The sequence below is a fragment of the Heteronotia binoei genome, chromosome 13, assembly GCF_032191835.1.
Source record: "Heteronotia binoei isolate CCM8104 ecotype False Entrance Well chromosome 13, APGP_CSIRO_Hbin_v1, whole genome shotgun sequence".
Taxonomy (NCBI): domain Eukaryota; kingdom Metazoa; phylum Chordata; class Lepidosauria; order Squamata; family Gekkonidae; genus Heteronotia; species Heteronotia binoei.
The window spans coordinates 58,565,430-58,581,712 of NC_083235.1; the positions used below are offsets into that span (position 1 = coordinate 58,565,430).

At 44.2% G+C, this 16,283-nt stretch overlaps 1 protein-coding gene across 3 annotated transcripts in view; it reads right to left on the reverse strand.

Moving 5' to 3' along the window:
* The window catches only part of RPTOR (regulatory associated protein of MTOR complex 1), a 538,471-nt gene that overhangs the window by 162,769 nt on the left and 359,419 nt on the right, over nucleotides 1-16,283 (reverse strand). For all 3 annotated transcript variants that reach the window (XM_060251925.1, XM_060251924.1, XM_060251923.1), the window contains exons 11-12: nucleotides 13,407-13,508; nucleotides 1,017-1,100 (exon numbers count right to left, since the gene is read on the reverse strand). In XM_060251925.1, coding sequence (XP_060107908.1) covers nucleotides 1,017-1,100; nucleotides 13,407-13,508 — 186 coding nt within the window. The remainder of the gene's footprint in view (nucleotides 1-1,016; nucleotides 1,101-13,406; nucleotides 13,509-16,283) is intronic.

The following is a 16,283-nucleotide window of genomic DNA, read 5'->3' on the forward strand; positions in this document are numbered from 1 at the left end:
AGCTCTCAAATAATTTTAAACAGAAGTCTCTTCTCCTCTAAGGTGACTCATGTTCTTATAAACCATGCCAGAAGTCTGGGTAAAATTTAGAAGAAGAAGATGATATTGGATTTATATCCTGCCCTCCACTCCGAAGAGTCTCAGAGCGGCTCACAATCTCCTTTACCTTCCTCCCCCACAACAGACACCCTGTGAGGTAGATGAAGATATTGGATTTATATCCCGCCCTCCACTCCGAAGAGTCTCAGAGCGGCTCACAATCTCCTTTCCCTTCCTCCCCCACAACAGACACCCTGTGAGGTAGATGAAGATATTGGATTTATATCCCGCCCTCCACTCCAAAGAGTCTCAGAGCGGCTCACAATCTCCTTTACCTTCCTCCCCCACAACAAACACCCTGTGAGGTAGATGAAGATATTGGATTTATATCCCGCCCTCCACTCCAAAGAGTCTCGGAGCGGCTCACAATCTCCTTTACCTTCCTCCCCCACAACAGACACCCTGTGAGGTGGGTGGGGCTGGAGAGGGCTCTCACAGCAGCTGCCCTTTCAAGGACAACCTCTGCCAGAGCTATGGCTGACCCAAGGCCATTCCAGCAGGTGCAAGTGGAGGAGTGGGGAATCAAACCCGGTTCTCCCAGATAAGAGTCCACACACTTAACCACTACACCAAACTGGCTTGTAGTTGAGCTAGTTACTTATTTGCATTTTACCCAAGCACCTTGTTCAATAAATCTAACATGCTTTAAGAATATACCTGAACATTCACATCACCTTTCTATTACAGCTTGCACTTGGCTGTGGCCAGAACTGGAGACACCAAGCAAGGGTAGGGACTGCAGTCTTCAGCTAATGTGCACTACATAAAAAGGGTCATCTGAGTGCTGACAGCCATTGCTACAAACTCATGAAACATTCTTTTCCACATCCTTTATGTATAATTTCATCATTTATACATGTTGATTATACAGATAAAAACTTCCCTTCTCCAAAGAGATGATGACTATATAGACTCACCAAGCTAACAGCCCAGGGACCAAGATCCAAAAACCGGCCCAGCAAATCAAGAGCTCGCAGCCGATGCACCTGGCTCAAAAGCACCTGCAAAAAAAAAAAGGGGGAGGAAAACCAGGTATTATTGCAGAATTGGAACTACAGAGCACATATTATAAGAATGGGAAATGGAGAACGACTATGTTCAAGCATTAAAAAATGTATTTTCTGTTCAGAGGTTTGAGGTTCAAAATCCAGACTACAATCATTCCACAATCAGAAAGCAGGAAAATTCTTCCTGCAGAGAGGATACTTCACAAATGTGAGCCAAACCATGGACTAGAGGTAAAAACACATGAAAGGCAGTATATAATGAAATAATTGAGCATGTAGAAGATTTTCTTAAATAAAACATTTACCCATATTAGAACATAAGAACATAAGAACATAAGAGAAGCCATGTTAGATCAGGCCAATGGCCCATCCAGTCCAACATTCTGTGTCACACAGCGGCCAAATATATATATATATATATATACACACACACACACTGTGGCTAATAGCCACTGATGGACCTCTGCTCCATATTTTTATCTAACCCCTTCTTGAAGGTGGCTATGCTTGTGGACGCCACCACCTCCTGTGGCAGTGAGACGGGGAACATGACACAAAGAGATGGGGAACATGACACAAAGCATGGGAAAAGACATCCTGGACACCAGGTGCTGAAGGCAAATAGCAGGGGGACACTACTGTTCTCATCCCTGGCTTGCAGACTTCCTAGCAGCATTTGTCTTGTCACATGCAAACAGACTAAAGCAGAAAGAAACAGCTTGTCCAAGGCTACTAACTGAATAAAAGAAGAAGGGATTGAATTTATACCCCACACTTCACTTGGAGTCTCAGAACGGCTTACAATCTCCTTTCCCTTTCCTTCCCCGCCCCACAACAGACACCCAGTGAAGCAGGTGTGGCTGACAGAGCTCTTCCAGAACTGCTCTTGAGAGGAACAGCTCTGAGAGAGTTGTGACTGACCCAAGGTCATGCCAGCAGGTGCAGGTGGAGGAGCGAGAAATCAAATATGGTTCTTCCAGATTACAGTCCGTGCACTTAACCACTACACCAAACTGCCTCTGTCTAAAAGACAGAGGTGGGTGGGATCTGGGCCTCAAAACAACAGACTACTCCTTTAAACCTACACTTGCTATTGCAAAGCAAAATCAGTTTTACCAAAGCCAACAATTCATTAGGCCAGCTATCTTAATAATATAATAATAACTTTTTATTTCTATCCCGCCCTCCCCGCCGGAGCAGGCTCAGGGCGGCTTACAACATAAAATACATTATACATCAGTTTACTATAAAATCACAGTTAAAACAATTTACAATTATTAAAATTAACAATAGCAATATCAACATGGTACTAAGCGTTAGGTCTTCAGCAGAATTCAGTAATTAAGAGCATTTTCAATGGCACTTCCCGGTTTGTCATTGGTTGAAGGCTATTTTGAAGAGGTGGGTCTTATAGGCCCTACGGAATTTATCTAAGCATCGTAGGGCCCGCACCTCCTCCGGGAGTTGATTCCACAGCAGTGGAGCAGCAATAGAGAAGGCCCGGTCTCGGGTGGCCTTCAATCTGGTCTCCCTTGGCCCAGGGATATTCAGCTGGTTTTTCCCAGCTGACCTCTTCATAACTTGGGTCACTTTCCAGGAGTAAACAGAAAAGACCATGGGTCATTTTGTAGAAAAAAAAGGTGCAGGGGGCTCAGTAGCATAACTCATTTGCATATGTCCCAGGATCTATGTGCAGCAAGGAGAGAACTCCCCACTGCATGCAGACCCTGGCTGGAGGTTCAGGAGCTGCACTTCTGTGAGCTCCTGCTGAATTCAAGCCCTGGAAAAGACTGAAGAAAGGCTCCCAGAGAGAGAAGAACAACACTGTAGTAAGGGGCAGCCTTAGGACCTCTGGTGCCCTTGAATATAAACCCAGCAAGCAACAGCAGCACTCATTAATCACAGCAAGATGCAGTCACCATCTTATGGAGAAAATCAATACAGTAATCATCTGTTTTCATTTTTACTGTACCCTTCCCAGGAGGGCAGTATTGTGGGGCTGTGCATATTGAATGAGAGTTCATCGTTTATTAGAAGGGAGAAGTTGCCAATATCATATGCTTTTCAGCTACAGAGATGGGGTGCTTCTGGATGCCTCCTTAGCAATGGAGGCCCAGGTCACCAATGTTGCCAGACAGACATTCTTCCAACTGCGCCAGGTCAGGCAACTGGCTCCCTACCTGTCTCGCTGTGATCTAACCGCAGTAATCCAATGCAATGGTCTATGTGGGCCTACCCTTGAGGCAGACCAGGAAACTCTAACTGGTACAGAATGCAGCTGAGTGGGTCTTTATGGGAACTCTGTGTGCAGCACATATCCATCCTGTGCTGTGTGAGCTGCACTGGTTGCCGGTGGAGTACCGGTCAGGTTCAAGGTCTTGGTGTTGACCTTCCTGACCTCTGGTGAGGACGCAAAGTTCGTGAGAAGCTTAATATTTTAGTCAAACAGCTCAATAATTTCAAATAATAATTCCTTCAAAACTTTCACATACACAGCATGGCTCTGGTAACTTGTTAATGGAGGATCTGAATTGATCGAAGGACATAAGAAAATACAGAATGAAAGATCTGCAAGGCATATATTAAGGTCTAGCAGAAGATAATCAGAATATGGTTTCAGTTTCAGATGCAAGCACAATGATCCTAAAGATGCTGAAAAAATGAACATTAAGGATCAAGGCAGCTCTCAGTGAAGCAAAATGGCCAAGAAGCCAGACTAGAAAGGCTCAGAATAAAACTGGGATAAGATACTTCAGGGTGTGGGAAACAGGGCAACGGAGAGAGTTCTGGGCTCAACTTGTTCTACATATATCTGGTATCAGTGGACTCTAATTTCTGTAGGGATTTATATAACCACAAGCAGGGACTAATAATAATAATAATATTTAATTTGTATCCCACCCTCCCCGCTGAAGCAGGCTCAGGGCGGCTCACAACACAGGCATTTCAACAATTAAAACATACATATTATAACTGAACCATTTATAAAATTAATCATTGTTATAGTTAAAAACATTCTAGGATTAAATTAATTAAAAACTTGGTGTTATGCATCGTACAGGTTTTCATTTACCAGTATGCTGTAGGGTCATTAAGTAAAGGCCAGCTGAAAAAGAGCAATGATGCTCACAGTGGAGAAATCCCTCCTCCTCACTGCGATTGCTGATGAGCTGGTGCAGCTTCTAGCCACTCCTCCCCATCGTTGCTGCTGCCACCACCTGGCTCTCTCATTGCCAACTCAGATGGGGGGAAGGGAGGACTGCTGTGCCTCCTCACCCAACTCCCTTGTTGGTGGCAGGGTGGCAGCAAAGATTCGCACACCCTCACTGCCTGATTCCCCTAAGTGCTAGCTCAGCGGGCAGGCAAGGTCTTGCTGGCTTGGCAGAAGGCAGTGTGGAGTCATAGAATCACACGGAGCTGGAGGGGCCATACACGCCATCTAGTCCAACCTCCTGTTCAATGCAGGATCAGCCTAGAGCAGGGGTGGCCAAACTTGATAAACATAAGAGCCGCATAGAATAAATGTCAGATGTCTGAGAGCCGCAAGACATTAATGTCAGAGGGATGGAGGGAGGGACGGAAGGAGGAAGGAAAATATATTAGGGAGAGGTGGAAAGAAAGCAACTTTAAAATACATTCTCCAAGCTGCCAACTGGCTTGGCTTGGAGACATGATTTAAAAAGAGAAATGCCTTCTCCAAGCCGACTGAAAGGGTGGTGGGGGCTTTGAGAGCCACACAATATGTGTAAAAGATCCACATGTGGCTCCCGAGCCACAGTTTGGCCAGCCCTGGCCTAGAGCATCTCTGACAACTGTTTTTCCAGCTGCTGCTTAAAGACTGCCAGTGATGGGGAGCTCACCACCTCCCTAGGTAGCTGATTCCACTATTGAACAATTTTTACTATAAAAAAGCTTTTACTAATATCCAGCTGGTACCTTCCCACTCTTAATTTAAACCCATTATTGCAAGTCCTATTCTGTTGCCAACAGGAACAGGTCCCTTCCCTCTTCTACGTGACAGTCCTTAAGATACTTAAAGAGAGCGATCATGTTTCCCCTCAACCTCCTCTTCTGCAGACTGAACATTCCCAAGTTCCTCAGTCTTTTCTCATAGGGTTTGGTCTCCAGACCCCCGATTATTCTCATTGTTCTCCTCTGTTCCTGCTCCATTCTGTCCACATTCTTTTTGAAGTGAGGCCTCTGGAACTGCACACAATACTCCAGCTGCAGCCTGACAAATTACATCTTGTGATTTGGATGCTATACCTCTGTATAACATCCAAATCACATTAGCCTTTTTTGTGGTTGCATCAGACTGGCTACTCACATTTAACTCACTGTGCACCCATAGCCCAAGATCTTGTTCACATACACTGCTACAGTCCCACAGCGTCCTGCCTGATTCCCTCCTTCCTGGCTCAGTGGCTGGGTGAGCTTGCTTCCATTGCACCTGCAATTAGGTTTTGTGATCACAGAGCAACTACTAATCCTATCGAGCAGCTCCAGACACAATTTGGAAGGAAAATCTTCACCTAAGATTAAAAATCTACTGCTTAGGCATCTTGCAAAGTGGGCAACATTTTTTCCTCGGTGAAGTAGTTTTCTAGTCTCTACCTCATGAATCTGCTTCTGTCAGATCTTTCCCAAGAGGGCAAAGCTTCTCAAGGGAGTGAAGTTTTTAAAAAGTCGATAAAAGGCAATTTACAAATGTATTGTTTTTCCATGGGTAGCACAACCTGGCATAAATTCCTGGCACCGTGCCTGCTTGTTTGTGGGGTTTTTGCTATCCAGTCACAGTTGATTTGTGAAGACCCCATAGGGTTTCAAGGCAAGGGGCATTTGGGAGTGGTTTGCTATCGCTTGCCTCTGTGTAGGGACTCTAGACTTCCTCGGTGATCTCACATCCAAACACTAAGCAGAGCCGGTGCTGCTTAGCTTCCAGGATCTGACAAAATCAGGCTAGCCTGTGCTGTCCAGGTCAGGGCTTAAGAACCCTTCACCACTTTTTTTTTTGCCTGGAGATAGGTACAGGCTTTTCCTGCTCAGAGTACAGAAATTGTGTTTTTTAACCTATCCAAGGGCGTCCTTTTTCCTCCTCTCTCATTCCCATTTAGACTCACTATCTTGTACCATACCCGACAATGTCATCAATCTCTGTGAGACTAAATCTTAATTTTGTAGAACCTCTGGGTGATCATTCTGAGGGAGGGGGTGACAGATGAGCCATTTATCTCTGACAGGCAGATTTCTTATCTGGCACTGGGTCTACCGAGCAGCTTTACACCAGAAGGCTGCTTTGATAATTAATTTTGCAAAAGTATTAAGATACCTACCTGCTTCTACCTACTTCATGAAGACAAGTGACTCATCCAGTGCAAAAGGTAGCACAGAGGTGAGGATGCAGTAAGGGAATCACGTTACGCTGTTTCATCGGATTTGAATCATGATGTGATTAACTGAGTCTGGCAAATTGTGTGGATGTTTCATGCCCTTGATGAGAAGTGACTAAGAGAGAGAGATACCTTGCTAGGTTTTTTCTTTCTTCTTGTGCCGTTTTTTTCCTGGAGGAAAGGTGAATTTGTGTGCCTAACGCAACCTGACATGGATAGCCCAGGCTACGTGGATCTCATCAGATCTTGGAAGCAAAGCAAGGTCGGCTCTGGTTAGTATTTGGATGCAAGACCACCAAAAAACACCAGGGTCAGAAATCATCTCTGAATGTCTCTCGCCTTAAAAACGCACAGGGGGGGCCATAAGCCAGCTGTGACTTGATGGTAAAAAAGAGGGGGGAAATGGGTCTCAAAGACTTGTAGAAAATTAATAGAATTAAGCCTGAGTCCAGTGGCACTTTTAACAGCAACAAAATTTAATTTTGCATATCAACTTTCCTATGAACGCGCTCTTCTTCAGATACACTGAAACAATGTATCTGAAACAACAGAGGACAGAACTCACAATAATGGGTTTCAATTAAGGACAGGAAGGTACCAGCTGGATATTAGGAAAGTAGTTCAACAGTGGAATCAGTTACCGAGGGAGGTGGTGAGCTTCCCCTCACTGGCAGTCTTTAAGTAGTGGCTGAAGAAACACTCGTTAGGGATGCTCTAGGTTGATCCTGCAATGAGCAAGGGGTTGGACTAGATGGCTTACATGGCCCCTTCCAACTCTGTGATTTTATTATTCTATTATATGAAACAACTGTTTCAATATGATGTTTCAATGTATCTGAAGACATGTGCATACACATGAAAGCTTATACCCAGAATTAAAGTTTGTTGGACTTAAAGGTGCCTTTGTTCTATTGCTTCAGACTAATGTGACTACCCACCTGCATCTATCTTGTTAAAAAAATAGGTGAGTTTTTTGCAAGAATGGAAAACCACTTAGATTCCTAGCATAGATGTGTGGTTCTCCAGGGTATGTGGTATTGCAATAATGATGAAAGTGCTATTTTTGATGGATTACCGATTACAGCCAATTAGGTGGATTACTGATTACCAATTACCATCATTTAGGAGATATTAAATATAAGGTAATGCCTGATGCATCCATTTTTCTAGGCTAAGATTGTATTACTTTTTAAAGATGGTAATTGCATACATATTTCTTTTGCATGTAAATTACCTGTTTCTCATATTTATTTTGTATACCTTTGTTTCTTTATTTGAAAAGGTAATAAAAATTGAGGGAGGGAAAACACCAGCTGGACTACACTTTAAGAAAAGCATACTAGAAAGCTGTGACTGCTCGGCATGATTGTTTGCTGAGAACTGGCCTCTGACCCTGGATTAATTTGTCATATACCCACTATATATCACACCTGGGACATTATTCTATTTCTTAGTCTCCACGGTCCTCTGCTAAAAATGTACAGCTTAAAGAACTATCTATTTTATACAAACAAGGCGATACACATTTCTCACAGAGACACTAGTGTGAGGGGAAGGAGCTTTAGAGCTAAACCCCACACTTTATACCTGGCTGAAAACTCCAGTTAAAGAATCTCAGGAAACAGGAAAGACCATTCTCTGCTTGAGACCTTGCAGAACTGTTCCTAATCAGAGTAGGCAATGCAGAGCTAGGTACAGCATGGCTTACAAGTGCCTGGATTTTAGAAGTAATTTGGTGCCATGAGTATAGGAAAAATATGGCAGTGGGATGGGGATTAGCCATATAAGGGGGAGGTCACTCAGCAGCATTGTACCCATGCCTCTTTCTAGTTCTTATCTTAGTCAACAGGACTTAAATATTTTTCATAACTACTAAATACAAGTAATTATGTCAAGCAGTCATCAGATCTAGAAGTGCAACAGGTGATTGCTAGGAGGATAATCTTTGGGAAACTATCTTTCAGCCACACTTTAATCCTGAATGAGAGAGTTGACCTGGATATCAGCATAGCAGGATATCAGTGTAGACACAGCTGTCTTGGAGAGCTAATTCAACCTCTGTAGTCTACATGACTACTGTTAACTCTCTTCAGTACTTTGCTGGCTCCAAGTCTTAGTGTATGCAACTGATATTTCGGATATAACACAGGCTGTGAATTTTGTTAGTGTACCACTCACCACCATTGCCTGAGCTCTGGGAGGTGATTTTGGACTTGGATTTGAAGTCGTGATCATTTTATGTCCTTGTGGATTTCAGCATCCATGTAAAGGCCCTGTTGTAACTTCTTGGCCACTACTATAACCACAGCACTGTTATTTTAGTCCATATAATGGCAGGTCACATCCTTGGTTTGCTTTTTTTAACAGCTGTCCAAAATCAGCATAGCTCAGGAGTGGAGGAAATCTGCATAGCATCATACATCCATTAGCTGGTGCCCTTTAGATTTTTTTAAAAACCGAAACCTTTGCAGGGATGGGGGGGGGACCCATTAAGATGGTCAACTCTCAGAGACTGGATTCAGATAGATTCCTGTTGGCCCTTGGGGAATTTCAGAATGATATGGATGATACTTCTGTCAATAGCCTGATCAGTCTCAAGTATCCTGAGATAACCAAACAGCTGACATGGTCATTTCTAGATGTCCCACACCAGCCTGCTAAGCTAAATCTAGTTTTAAATTTAGTACATTATAGCTTATTGTATATATCCAAATGGGATAGACTATCTGGATCTTAGGGAGGAGCTGTGCCATCTACTTCAATGTAAAAGTTGTGAGAGTGCTCCTTAAGAAAGCCGCCTTGGACGCAGAGGATTATCAGTTATACCCTTTGAGGTAAAGGTGTTCAGGTTTCTGGTGGCTGAACTAGGCTTTCTAGAAGGACAGAGATTATGTGCATCTATTTCAATCCAGCTTTCAGTTCAGTTGTGGAACTGAAACTGTCTTGGTAGACCTGACTGATAACTTTGGTTAGGACACAGAGAGAGATGGGGAGGATAACTGTTGATACTTCTGGATCTTTTGGTATACCATCATTCACAATATCCCCGTTGACTGCCTGGTTGAGATGGCTATCAGGGTGCTGCTCTTCAGCAGTTGTGCTTGTATCTTAATGATTAGTTCCAAAATGTGGTTCTGGGGAACAACTCCTCAGCTCCATGGCATTTAAAACATGGGTTTCCACAGAGTTCTATTTAGTCTCCAGCCATGTTTAATATTTACATGAAACTGCTGGAAAAGATCACCGATAAGGTTTGGACTGAAACGTCACCAACATGTGAATGATACCCAGTTCTATTTCTCTTTCTCAATTGAGTCATGTATCATAGTAGATGTTCTGAACCATTGCCTAAAGCAGTGGCACCCAATTTGTTTGACATCAAGGACCAATTTCATGGAAAACAATTTTTCCATGGATTGGGGGGGGGGGGGGGGCTGGCGACGCTGGGGCTTTTGCCGCCCCAGGCTGCCCCTCACCTGTGCCCATCCCTGCCCCCATGGGGGTCTTTAAAGGGGGGGAGACTGGGGCTTTTTCTGCCACCCCCCCACTAGGTGGCCAGGCAGCAGAAGGCTAAACTGCCTCCCCCCCTATTTAAAGACCTCTGCCGATCACCTGATTGGTGGGGGTCTATAAATGAGGGGTAGGCTAAGGTTGCAGCACCACTGCCCCTTCCGCCAGCCTGCAAAGGGAGGCAGCCTCAGAGTGAGGGCACGCTGCCTCTTTTGTCCACCTGGGTCCCAGGCAAAAGGGGCAGCAGGGCTGCTCTGCCTTGCTCCGCAGCCCGGTTGCTAGTAAGCCATGGACTGGTACCAGTTCATGTCCTGGTGGTTGGGGACCCCTGGTCTAAAATTAGTAATGGGCTGAATGAGGGATGCTAAACTGAAACGCCATCCAGACATGGCTGGAATGTTGTTCATTTATTTAGATAATGTTTATGTCACCTCCCCAGACCTGCTTGAGGTGGCACACAAAATAAAAACCCAACAAAGCAATAAAACAGCATAAAATTATTAATATTAAAACAAGCCATAAAAGAAGAGCCCACCAGAGGCATAAGAACAGCATAAAACAATGTTTGGCAGCTTAAAATTTTATCTATAAAGAAGCCCTTAGGATAGGAGGCCATAACAGGTGTTGGTTGATAGGAAAGATATATATCAGTCTCAAGCACCTTTCACCTGTTGGGGTCTGAGGAGTTGGTCTATTCTAAAAGGGGTTATATTAATTCTTAAGGAACTGGTGAGCAACTTAGGCTTGCTGTTACATCCAAAGTTTCAGATGTAGATCACATCTTTATAGCACATAGCATCTTTCACCATATTCAACTGGTGTATCAGGTGCAGACTTTCCTCAAAAAGTTTGCTTTGGCCACAATTATCCATGCAGTGAGCTGCAGTACTGCAGTCCAAGCTCTGCTCACAACCTGAGTTCAATCCTGGCAGAAGCCAGGTTCAGGTAGCCGGTTCAAGGTTGACTCAGCCTTCCATCCTTCCGAAGTTGGTAAAATATACCCAGCTTGCTGGGTATAAAGTGTAGAGGAAAGCAATCCCAAACCACCTCATAGCAAAAAGTCTGCCAAGGATATGTCATGATGTGACATCACCCCATGCAAGGATCACTCAGTCCTTGCACCTTTATCTTTATCTATGCAATGATTAAATCTAGCTTCTACTACTATAATGCACTCTATCTGAGGCTGTCTTTGAAGACCATTTAGAAACTTCAACCAGTTCAAAATGTAGTAGCAAGGTATTGAATGGTTTGAATTATCTTGCTTGTAGTCTTGAAAGTTCTTCACTGGCTTCTACTTCGTTTCTGGTCACAGTGCCTATACAATTTTTCACAACCTGAATCTGACTACTTGAAAGAAGTGTTTGCCCATATGAACATGTCTACAGGTTAGTCATCCTCATAGGCAGGCCTCAGATTCTGCAGGAGCTCACAGGAGCACAGCTCCTGAACCTTTCTGAGGGTTCTCCCTCCTCCTCCCTACCTACCTTGTCCATTGAATAGTAGGTGCAGCTGCATAACAATCCCTGAATTAGGAGAGCGGACAGCCAGCCAGCCAGCCACCAAGGGCTTTGTCATGCCCCCAGCAGCCTTCATTAATCCCTGGAGAGGCCCACACCACCCTTTCTCCACTTCTGATGTGATTTTGGGCAGCAAGTGACTTGCTGGCCTTTGGACCTGAGGGGTGGGGGCTAGGAGAGCCCCAGAAGAGCAAGGCCAACCCAAGCAGGCCTCACTCGCCTGGGGCTCTCCTTTCTTGCATCGGGTTGCTTTTGGCTGGGGGGGGGGTGGAATATGCTAATGAGCTCCACCACTATTTTTCTACAAAATGACCTCTGCTCATAGGCCTTGCTTTGTGTGATTCCAATGTCAGATGCTAGGTAGGTGAGTATCAGGGACAGAGCCTTTCCTTTTTCATGGCACAAAAATTAAGCCAAGAAATTCACCTGTTACCAAATTTGATGTCCTTTATCAGGCTTCCCTTTACTGAATTTTGTCTCTCTCATATTGCTGGTTTTTAGCTTTCAAATCATTAAAATTAGAAGATGACTTTTCAGTATAGAGTTTTATTCTCCAGTTCTTAATATGAATGGCCGGCTGTTTTGCAGTTTGAGTTTTATTTTTACCTGCTGTTAAGATCTTATAAAGGTTTTTGTGCTGCTTGTTTTCAGTTCTATTGTACTGTCTTCATTTATTGATTTATGGTTTTACAAAACTTCTTGCATGCTGCCCTGACAATATTTTATCGAGAACCAGGACATAAATGTTTTAGATACATGAATAAATAAACTAGCAACTGTGAAAGAGGATGTCCATGGCCAGGATGCCTCTGAGGGACGGCTCCCCTTGATTTCTGTAAGGGAGGTGTGTGCTTGCCGACCCCCTAGATGAAATTGGAAGAGGCAGCTCCAGCCAGGCAACAACTCCATTGGGAATGGCATTGGCTGCCATGAGTCCCCCCCATACTCCGGAAACCCTGGCTCTTTTGGTCAGTGATAAGGATCCTAAAATCACTCCAACAATTGCAAAATTTGCCTCAGTCCCTTTAATCCCTTGCATTTTTTAAAAAAACATGTATTCTGCTGGTCAAGATTTATGAATCAATGAGCTTCTAAGGGTACAAAAGGAAAAAGGAGACCTTGCCATGGGCCCTGTCCTATGGACCTGTGGTCTTCCCTGCTAATGCTAGGCAGATTTCCCTGCCTCAGTAGCATCTGGGTCTGCCCAAGTTTTCACCTGTATGCTAGTGGAGTTTAGAAAGGGGGGGGGGGGCAGGGGAGAAGAAGGAGAATAGAGATGGATCTGCCGAGGAAGCATCTGTTGGACTGAAATGAGGACAAAACTGATGGAGACTCCCTTGGCTGCTGGCTGACTGAGGAAGATGAACATGGAGACCTGAAGTGATCTAACAACGAGGGCCTGGGACTGTATGTTGGTGAAACAATAAACGGAACAATAAAAGGGAGACTCAAAGGCTCATTTGCATATTGTGTTCATTTGCATATGGAAACACAGTGGCACGGCGTGTCCCTATCCAATGACATAAAGCATGATAACGGCTGTGTGTAGGAGAGCTCTGATGATAGAGATGAAACAGACGAGAAGGAGTTAAATTGTGTTGTACTGGCTAATAGCTACAACCTCAATTTGTGTTTAGCTGTGGGGGAAGGGATATATTTGTAAGCAATGTGTCTTTATCAGCAAAGGCCTAGCAAACAATCAGCTCCAATTAGTCTTGAACACAGTCCACATAATTTATTTACTCAAACACCATCTGCCAGAGAGCAAAACAGTTGGAGAAAAACATGCCCTTAATACACACATACAGAACAAGTTCACTGCTGGTGCACTATCCACCTGTTTCAAGAAGTTAGAAATCACCTGTTATAGGGTGACTCACCTGCAATACAATGGGAAGCTGTTCAGGAGGGTTGCGGTTTTCTACTCCCATTGTCAGCCACACCTGGAATGCTGTTAGTTGTTCGGCAAAGAATGGGCTGTGCTGTTGAGGACAGAATGGGTAGAGTCATTAGTTAACTACAGTGATAACTGCATGCCCAACACACTAAACAGAGATCCCAGAGCATTAATATTACTATCTGTTAGTTGGTACAGTGCTCTGGGAATAAATATGTTGTAATTACTGCAGCAGAGCAATTCAGTTCTTACACTACAAGTTAACTCCTCAAATTTAAAATATCTATTTAATGAAGAAATAGAAAGAAAACTGGAGAAATCTGTTATTAAAAATGTTTGATGGATTTACCTAGTTCACCATTTCTCACATAAATCTGACAGAATTTAATTTCTTCTTCATAGATATGTTTTCACACATGAATGTTTTGATTCTGCCAAATCCAAAGTAAAAATTATTCATCAACAGTGAAATCTCTTTCTGTGTCCCCTATTTATGTCTCCCTGGCAAATGGGCTTAACATTCATATCTGCATCTTAGGGTTGCATAGATGGTACCTTTAAAAAAGCTCCAGATTTTTGAAATCTACCCATAATATCCATTTTCCATGATATTGTGTAGCATAAAAGCTACGACGCTTCTAATTATCTTCCACATTTTCTAACACCTTAAAAATGTATGGAAATAAATGTAAACCTGGGCTGAAGCATCCTGCAACAGGTGCTTTCACCAGCAGTGACATGCCTGCCTGGTGCAAAGGCTGCACAAATTATACCTTCTCTAGACAGGGTGGGAAAGGTGCAAATGACAATGGTGCACACTGGTACAATTGGTATTCGGAATAGCAAAGAAAAATTGATGCTGCCAGGCTGGAGGGTACAAGTAGCATTTTCAGAAATACTTTCTGCTTTGTTCATGTCACTCCAAACTCAGTTAATGGTTAACTCAGAATGTTTTATTCAGCTCTTTATTGTACAGACCTATGTGCCTTCTGCGGAAGCTGTTTCAAAATTTCTGAGCAAGATACACCCATCAGCTTTAAACAAATGACATCAGGTAATTCTGGCATCTCCACTAACAAATCCTAAGACTGAAGCAACAATCACAAATAGGAAAAGTACTAGGTCTCCAGGGCCAGATGGGTATCCTGTGAAATGGTAAAAGGCCCTCAGCAGTGGGGAGGTGGCAGCAGTGACAGCCTTTCAGGATGCTGGTCCTTCCTCCTGCTGCTGGCCTGCCCCAACACTGACAGGCAGTGCATGCGCCACACATTTTTACTGATCGAAGGGGGGAGGCAACTTTAGATAGTCTGGGAGTGTGGTGCTCGACTACCATTCCTGGAATTGAAATAGACCTAGGGTGGGGAAGGGAGGGAGGAGGAGGCTGAGGAGCGGGCAAACTAGGCGTTTGTCAGGGGGAAGGGCGAATTCGCTGGCCCTGCCCTGCCAGCACCCTAGGCAACTGCCTAGTTTGCCTAGTGGGCCAGCCAGCCCTGTGGGTCAGTCGCACTCTCTCACCCTAACCTACCTCACAGAGTTGTGAGGAAAAAATGGAGAAGACAGAGAATGATGCATGCCTTCCTGTGCAACCTGAAGGAAGGGTGGGATAATATTATACATCATCACCAACATAAAAATCAGGTATTTGGGTCACGGAATGCTAATTATAGAATCACAGAGTTGAAAGGGGCCAAAAAGGCCATCTAGTCCAACCCCCTGCAAAATCAGCCTAGAGCAGCCCTGACAGCATCCCTGGAACCTGGCTTGTTGGCCAGGCTTGGGCTGAACTGTGTTGCCACAGCAGCTTCCTTCCGCCGCCACCACTTCCTCCTCCTCAGTGCTGCCTGCCGAGGGCCTTGCTGCCACCATCTCAAACCTTATCAGTGGCGGGGAGGGGGGGGGCAGAAGTTAGCTTTGCCTAGAGCACCGGACAGTCTAGGGCTGACCTTGGATACAGTGCTGCAACAGTACAGTACCCAATTATGTGTGGATGTAAGCGTTGTTTGAGACAATCAAGACTGGGAAACTGCTTAACTCAGGTGTAAGCACTGCATAGGATTTAAGCACAAAACATAGATCAAATGATCCTGACCACATACTGTCAATTGCCTTGAGAAGCCAAGGAAATATTTATCTCTATCAGCAATGGAAAGTCTTTTAATCATGACCATCTGTTACCAAGTGTAGAGGTCTGAATCCTCATTTTTGTAGGAAACATTCTTTGTGAGCAGCACCTACACTTAGAGTCTCACAAGTACATCAAAGAGCTACAGGAAAGTCTAAATTTAGTCAAAAAAGACATTAATTCAAAGCAATTTCTTCATACCCTTTAACTCAGGGGTGTCAAACATGCTGCCCAAGGGCCAGATCAGGCCCCTGGAGGGCTCTTATGAGGCCAGCGAGCAACTCACTGTCATCTGCTTCCTTCCCTCTCTCTTGCTTCCTTCAGCATCACAGCTTGCTTTGCCAGGCTTGCTCAACTGCAAAGAGCTAGAGAACAAAATCTCTATTTTCTCCATTGGCTGAGGCTCCTCCCTTGGGGAGGAAGGGTGCGCTTGCATTGCCAGGCTCTCTCAATCACACAGCAGAGCTACTGAGCCAAACCTCTTCGCCTTCTATTGGCTGAGGCTCCTCACCCACCAGGCCCCTGGGAAAGGAAGGAAAGAGCCAGAGGGTACTTTGCCCATGTCCCTGGATCCCATGGGAGAGATACAAAGAAAGCTCCTTTAAGACCAATAAGTGCTAATGTTTTAAGCATGTTTTAAGTTTTTAAAAATATATATTTGTTTGTGTCCTTTATAAAGTTTATATCTCTGCTACCAAATCTGAAATAGGTACACCAATGGCCTGGCCCAACCTGACA